Source organism: Hyperolius riggenbachi, chromosome 1 (assembly GCF_040937935.1).
Source record: "Hyperolius riggenbachi isolate aHypRig1 chromosome 1, aHypRig1.pri, whole genome shotgun sequence".
Lineage (NCBI taxonomy): Eukaryota > Metazoa > Chordata > Amphibia > Anura > Hyperoliidae > Hyperolius > Hyperolius riggenbachi.
Genome location: NC_090646.1, coordinates 682,841,454 through 682,848,986, shown reverse-complemented (window position 1 = coordinate 682,848,986; position 7,533 = coordinate 682,841,454). Strand labels below are relative to the sequence as shown.

The 7,533-nt window shown below is 51.5% G+C and overlaps 1 protein-coding gene across 1 annotated transcript in view; it reads left to right on the top strand.

The window, feature by feature from the left end:
• The window catches only part of LOC137544595 (golgin subfamily A member 6-like protein 25), a 41,679-nt gene that overhangs the window by 9,100 nt on the left and 25,046 nt on the right, over positions 1 to 7,533 (top strand). Inside the window, exons 2-3 of the mRNA XM_068265695.1 lie at positions 3,412 to 3,528; positions 4,486 to 4,581. Of these exons, the coding sequence (XP_068121796.1) occupies positions 3,412 to 3,528; positions 4,486 to 4,581 (213 nt within the window). The remainder of the gene's footprint in view (positions 1 to 3,411; positions 3,529 to 4,485; positions 4,582 to 7,533) is intronic.

Below are 7,533 nucleotides of genomic sequence, written 5' to 3'. Positions count from 1 at the left end.
GAGTCTAGGGTGCCAGGACATCTGTGCCTATAGGCATCTGTGATGTAAATCTGGGCCTGAATGCATGGAGGGCGGAGTCTAGGGTGCCAGGACATCTGTGCCTATAGGCTGTTGTGATGTAAATCCGGGTCTGCATGCATGGAGGGCGGAGTCTACGGTGCCAGGACATCTGTGCCTATAGGCTCCTGTGATGTAAATCCAGGCCTACGTGCATGGAGGGCGGAGTCTAGGGTGCCAGGACATCTGTGCCTATAGGCTGCTGTGATGTAAATCTGGGCCTGCATGCATGGAGGGCGGAGTCTAAGGTGCCAGGACATCTGTGCCTATAGGCTGCTGTGATGTAAATCTGGGCCTGCATGCATGGAGGGCGGAGTCTAAGGTGCCAGGACATCTGTGCCTATTGGCTGCTGTGATGTAAATCTGGGCCTGCATGCATGGAGGGCGGAGTCTAGGGTGCCAGGACATCTGTGCCTATAGGCTGCTGTGATGTAAATCCGGGCCTGCATGCATGGAGGGCGGAGTCTAAGGTGCCAGGACATCTGTGCCTATAGGCTCCTGTGATGTAAATCTGGGCCTGTATGCATGGAGGGCGGAGTCTAGGGTGCCAGAACATCTGTGCCTATAGGCTCCTGTGATGTAAATATGGGCCTGCATGCATGGAGGGCGGAGTCTAGGGTGCCAGGACATCTGTGCCTATAGGCTCCTGTGATGTAAATCCTGGCCTGCATGCATGGAGGGCGGAGTCTAGGGTGCCAGGACATCTGTGCCTATAGGCTCCTGTGATGTAAATCCGGGCCTGCGTGCATGGAGGGCGGAGTCTAGGGTGCCAGGACATCTGTGCCTATAGGCTCCTGTGATGTAAGTCTGGGCCTGCATGCATGGAGGGCAGAGTCTAGGGTGCCAGGACATCTGTGCCTATAGGCTCCTGTGATGTAAATCCGGGTCTGCATGCATGGAGGGCGGAGTCTAGGGTGCCAGGACATCTGTGCCTATAGGCTCCTGTGATGTAAATCCAGGCATACGTGCATGGAGGGCGGAGTCTAGGGTGCCGGGACATCTGTGCCTATAGGCTCCTGTGATGTAAATCCAGGCCTACATGCATGGAGGGCGGAGTCTAGGGTGCCAGGACATCTGTGCCTATAGGCTGCTGTGATGTAAATCTGGGCCTGCATGCATGGAGAGCGGAGTCTAAGGTGCCAGGACATCTGTGCCTATAGGCTGCTGTGATGTAAATCTGGGCCTGCATGCATGGAGGGCGGAGTCTAAGGTGCCAGGACATCTGTGCCTATAGGCTGCTGTGATGTAAATCTGGGCCTGCATGCATGGAGGGCGGAGTCTAGGGTGCCAGGACATCTGTGCCTATAGGCTGCTGTGATGTAAATCCGGGCCTGCATGCATGGAGGGCGGAGTCTAAGGTGCCAGGACATCTGTGCCTATAGGCTTCTGTGATGTAAATCTGGGCCTGTATGCATGGAGGGCGGAGTCTAGGGTGCCAGAACATCTGTGCCTATAGGCTCCTGTGATGTAAATATGGGCCTGCATGCATGGAGGGCGGAGTCTAGGGTGCCAGGACATCTGTGCCTATAGGCTCCTGTGATGTAAATCCTGGCCTGCATGCATGGAGGGCGGAGTCTAGGGTGCCAGGACACCTGTGCCTATAGGCTCCTGTGATGTAAATCCGGGCCTGCGTGCATTGAGGGCGGAGTCTAGGGTGCCAGGACATCTGTGCCTATAGGCTCCTGTGATGTAAGTCTGGGCCTGCATGCATGGAGGGCAGAGTCTAGGGTGCCAGGACATCTGTGCCTATAGGCTCCTGTGATGTAAATCCAGGCCTGCATGCATGGAGGGCGGAGTCTAGAGTGCCAGGACATCTTTGCCTATAGGCTGCTGTGATGTAAATCTGGGCCTGCATGCATGGAGGGCGGAGTCTAGGGTGCCAGGACACCTGTGCCTATAGGCTCCTATGATGTAAATCCGGGCTTGCATGCATGGAGGGCGGAGTCTAGGGTGCCAGTACATCTGTGCCTATAGGCTCCTGTGATGTAAATCCGGGCCTGCATGCATGGAGGGCGGAGTCTAGGGTGCCAGGACATCTGTGCCTATAGGCTCCTGTGAGGTAAATCCGGGCCTGCATGCATGGAGGGCGGAGTCTAGAGTGCCAGGACATCTTTGCCTTTAGGCTCCTGTGAGGTAAATTCGGGCCTGCATGCATGGAGGGCGGAGTCTAGGGTGCCAGGACATCTTTGCCTATAGGCTCCTGTGAGGTAAATCCAGGCCTGCATGCATGGAGGGCGGAGTCTAGGGTGCCAGGACATCTGTGCCTATAGGCTGCTGTGATGTAAATCTGGGCCTGCATGCATGGAGGGCGGAGTCTAAGGTGCCAGGACATCTGTGCCTATAGGCTGCTGTGATGTAAATCCGGGCCTGCATGCATGGAGGGCGGAGTCTAGGGTGCCAGGACATCTTTGCCTATAGGCTGCTGTGATGTAAATCTGGGCCTGCATGCATGGAGGGTGGAGTCTAGGGTGCCAGGACATCTTTGCCTATAGTCTCCTGTGAGGTAAATCCAGGCCTGCATGCATGGAGGGCGGAGTCTAGGGTGCCAGGACACCTGTGCCTATAGGCTCCTGTGATGTAAATCTGGGCCTGCATGCATGGAGGGTGGAGTCTAGGGTGCCAGGACATCTTTGCCTATAGGCTCCTGTGATGTAAATCCGGGCCTGCATGCATGGAGGGCGGAGTCTAGGGTTCCAGGACATCTGTGCCTATAGGCTCCTGTGATGTAAATCCGGGCCTGCATGTATGGAGGGTGGAGTCTAGGGTGCCAGGACATCTGTGCCTATAGGTTCCTGTGATGTAAATCCGGACCTGCATGCATGGAGGGCGGAGTCTGAGGTGCCAGGACATCTGTGCCTATAGGCTCCTGTGATGTAAATCCAGGCCTGCATGCATGGAGGGCGGAGTCTAAGGTGCTAGGACATCTATGCCTATAGGCTCCTGTGATGTAAATCCAGGCCTACGTGCATGGAGGGCGGAGTCTAAGGTGCCAGGACATCTGTGCCTATAGGCTCCTGTGATGTAAATCCAGGCCTGCATGCATGGAGGGCGGAGTCTAAGGTGCCAGGACATCTATGCCTATAGGCTCCTGTGATGTAAATCCAGGCCTACGTGCATGGAGGGCGGAGTCTAAGGTGCCAGGACATCTGTGCCTTTAGGCTCCTGTGATGTAAATCCGGGCCTGCATGCATGGAGGGCGGAGTCTAGGGTGCCAGGACATCTGTGCCTATAGGCTCCTGTGATGTAAATCCCGGCCTGAGGCTGTTAGTGACTGTAGATTAGCCAGAGGTGGAAAGCCATGGATGTAGTGATGTCACTTTGTGATTTATTATGCTTATCATCCTCTTTTCACAGAAGCCGCACCTGAGTCACCGGGTGATGACTGGGAAGTAACATATGAAAATGTGACTCCTGGGGGAGGGAAGAAAGGAGGAGCCGAGGGGGGCCCGACACGGATAACAGAGCCAACAGGTAATGCGTGCTGCTGCTGCTGCTGATTATTATTATTATTATTATTAGTTGCAGTAAACATTAATAACTGATCCATTGCCATCAGTGTCTGCAGGAAAGCAGCTTACCCTCCGATCCCCACAAGTGGTGATGGAAATAGGCAGAGAAATTACATTTGGGTCCCAAAGCATTAAAGTCAATGGAAATCAACCCCGAAAAACACCATTCAGATACTTACCTATGGAGAGGGAAAGCTCTGGGTCCCAAAGAGCCAGCGGCAGACAGCTTGTTGCCTAGAGCAACGTGTGTCTTGATAAACGGGGCCCTGTGTGGCTCCAAAATGTTGGATTATTTGCTAGATAACTGTAATATATATTTGTTGGTTGCTATCGGCAACAACACTACACCTTTGTTCGGGACCCTATCACAGAACCTGTGATAACTTGACACTCGTCACAGCAGCAGCAAAGGAGATAGAACTGATGTTTATCTCCGGCTTCAAACTCTAAGGAATTTATTTGACAAGATAGCTATACAGAGGTGTGCATCAGCAATCTTCCTTACATGTTCATTACCTCAGCGAAGCAATCAATCTTTAGTAACTCATCTTAAGTAGAGATGGCCCAAACGGTTCCCGGCGAACTTCTGAGGGGTTCGCGATCGCAGAGAATCGCAAACTTTTCCGGAAGTTCGGTTCGCCCCCATAGTGCACCATTAGGGTCAACTTTGACCCTCTACATCACATTCAGCAGGCACATTGTAGCCAATCAGGCTACACTCCCTCCTGGAGCCACTTAAAAGGAAATAAACATGTCAGGCTCCATATCCCTCTTACCTTGGGTTTCCTTTTACAGGTAAAGCCAGCATCCTCCATAAAACGGCCAGTTATGGGTGGAGTGAGCATTTGTGCTGCGTAGTCAGAAGTTACAGATGTCTTTGCAGAGTGTAACGTGTTGTCCTCCTCTCTGGATTTTGCAGGTGTCCTGGCTCGGTTCCCGCCCCCCTGTGTCCCGATCACTGCGAGTGTCGTAGTCCTGGTCTTCCTGGCTGTCGTCATCACTCTGGCCACACAACGTGAGTATTTATCTGTGACAACAGACGCTGACTACAGGAAACACGACACAATCTGAGGGAACACAAGGTGCAGGTTTCAGGCCATTGTCACGGTGATCAGACCTGGATGCTTTTGTAATTTATGTGTCCCCTCGAGATCTAATGTATAAACCTCTGTGGCTGTACCCGCCCTAAACAATCTAATAGGATTCCGTGTCACCACTTCTTCCACTACCGTATGTCAAAATCTGTTGAGCGGATTATTGAAGAACATTGGTCTGTACTTGGACAGGGTTTTCCTAACATTAGGGTATTTCCAGACTTCCCAATTACGGTTTGTAGATGGGCAGTTTCTAGGTTAAATTGCACCCAGGGCGAGGGTGTAAAAACTGCAACCCCTCCCCCCACCCCCATGCACTCACGAACCTTTACTCTTTAGGAACAGTCACACAGCTACAGGTCATAAGTAGATCTGCCTACTTACTAGTGACCAGCCGCTCATCCAGGAGGAAGCAGGGACCAGGAGAAGATACAGGTGAAGAGAGCCTGGAAAGCCATGGGCACCGCGCACTGACAGCCTGCAGTACCGCTACAGGACACCAGATGTCATCACGCGGTGGTGACAGTCTGCAGTACCGCTACAGGACATCAGGTGTCATCACAAGGTGGTGACAGCCTGCAGTGCTGCTACAGGACACCAGGTATCATTACAAGGTGGTGACAGCCTGCAGTTCCACTACAGGACACCAGGTATCATTACAAGGTGGTGACAGCCTGCAGTACCACTACAGGACACCAGGTATCATTACAAGGTGGTGACAGCCTGCAGTACCGCTACAGGACACCAGGTATCATTACAAGGTGGTGACAGCCTGCAGTACCGCTACAGGACACCAGGTATCATTACAAGGTGGTGACAGCCTGCAGTACCGCTACAGGACATCAGGTGTCATCACACGGTGGTGAAGTGATGATGACTTGACGTCTGACGCAGGCAGCTCAGGAGGAGTCAAGGAAGGTGATCACGCAGGTCTTCCTTCTCCTTCCATTTCCTGCACCACGCATCATCAGCTCCCTAGCGGTTATATCCGTCTGCCTGCGCCCCCCTTCTTCTACTTGCCGAGCTGCACCCAAGGTGGTCGCCCTGCCCAAGAAACGGCCCTGATTACAGTATTAGTCAGCCATGTCTGGCCTTATGCCACTGGACAGGTGCGTGACTTATTCTCCACTCACTCCTCCACATGTCAGGGGGCCAACAAGGCCTTAAAGTCAGAGATGAAGTAAACTAAAGCTGTCATACTTACCCTGGGCTTCCTCCCAACCGATAAACACGTCCCACACCGTCCTCCTGCGGTCCCCTGTTCAGCCGCAGTGAGCCCCGGTAACAGGCTCAGTCAATGCTAGTCAGGGCCTACTACACATGCACAGACCTCCCACGCATAAGTCAGTAGACCTGGCCTGACATCACTAAGCCTGTTACCGCGGCTCACCGAGGCTGAATGGCAGACCGCGGGAGGATGGCGTTTATGGGGCGGGAGGAAGCCCGGGGTAAGTATCAGAGCTTTAGTTTACTTCATCTCTGAGTCTCTTTAAACAGGACCCTGATCACCAGGCAGACCAGAAAGACCCAGAGCAATTGTATTGTTTACCGTGTGTGTTCTTCAGCCCTGGGGGTAACCTGGGAAAACACTTCCTGTGGGAAATTCAGGAAAAAATGTAATTGCGTTAAGGCCGAGGTCATTTAAGCTGAACCAATAAATGATTATTTAAGGATGAGAGGTGTATTACCAGTTATTACATTTATTCATAGACATGCAAACATAAACCGTGTCTGTGCATCAAAGCCAAGAATTCCAGTATACAAATACACTACTAGAGAAAGTAGAAGTTGCAGTGGTGATGCCAGCTAGAGTATCAGTGGCAGTAGGATTAGCAGTGATCATATAGAACCACTTAGAGTAGCAAAGGTAGCCCCCCAGCACTGGTAGTGCAACAGGAAGTAGCAGTTGTAGTGCCAGTTAGAGAAGCAATGGTAGTGCCACTTAGTGCAGCAGTAGTAGTGCCAGTTAGAGTAGCAGTGGTAGTGCCAGTTAGAGTAGCAGTGGTAGTGCCAGTTAGAGCAGCAGTAGTAGTGCCAGTTAGAGAAACAGTGGTAATGCCACTTAGTGCAGCAGTGGTAGTGCCAGTTAGAGAAACAGTGGTAATGCCACTTAGAGCAGCAGTAGTAGTGCCAGTTGGAGAAGCAATGGTAGTGCCACTTAGTGCAGCAGTAGTAGTGCCAGTTGGAGAAGCAATGGTAATGCCACTTAGAGCAGCAGTAGTAGTGCCAGTTGGAGCTAAAACAAAAGTAATTGTAGCAATGGTAATAATGATGGATAGGATAGTTTTCACCACTCAGTAGGTATTATTTGACTCAGTCTACATCAGTGACTGTGTCCTGCCAATTGGATGTCCCCCCTAATGTACAGTGCAGTATGTGTATTATTTTGCTCCATAAATCATAACATTGCATTTAGAAATGAGTTGGGCACAAGTTATTTGTGCAATTAAAAGTTTGTTGTTAGGGCTAGCTCAGTGTTCATACAATTCTGTGGGCCTGTTTACAGTACTGCGCTGTAACTGATCACTGCACATACAATTCTATGGGCCTGTTCACAGTACTGCGCTGTAACTGATCACTGCACATCCAATTCTATGGGCCTGTTCACAGTACTGCGCTGTAACTGATCACTGCACATCCAATTCTATGGGCCTGTTCACAGTACTGCACTGTAACTGATCACTGCACATACAATTCTATGGGCCTGTTCACAGTACTGCGCTGTAGCTGATCACTTCCCATACAGTTCTATGGGCCTGTTCACAGTACTACGCTGTAACTGATCACATTATTCTAACTCACTGCACATACAATTCTGTGGGCCTGTTCACAGTACTACGCTGTAACTGATCACTGCACATACAATTCTATGG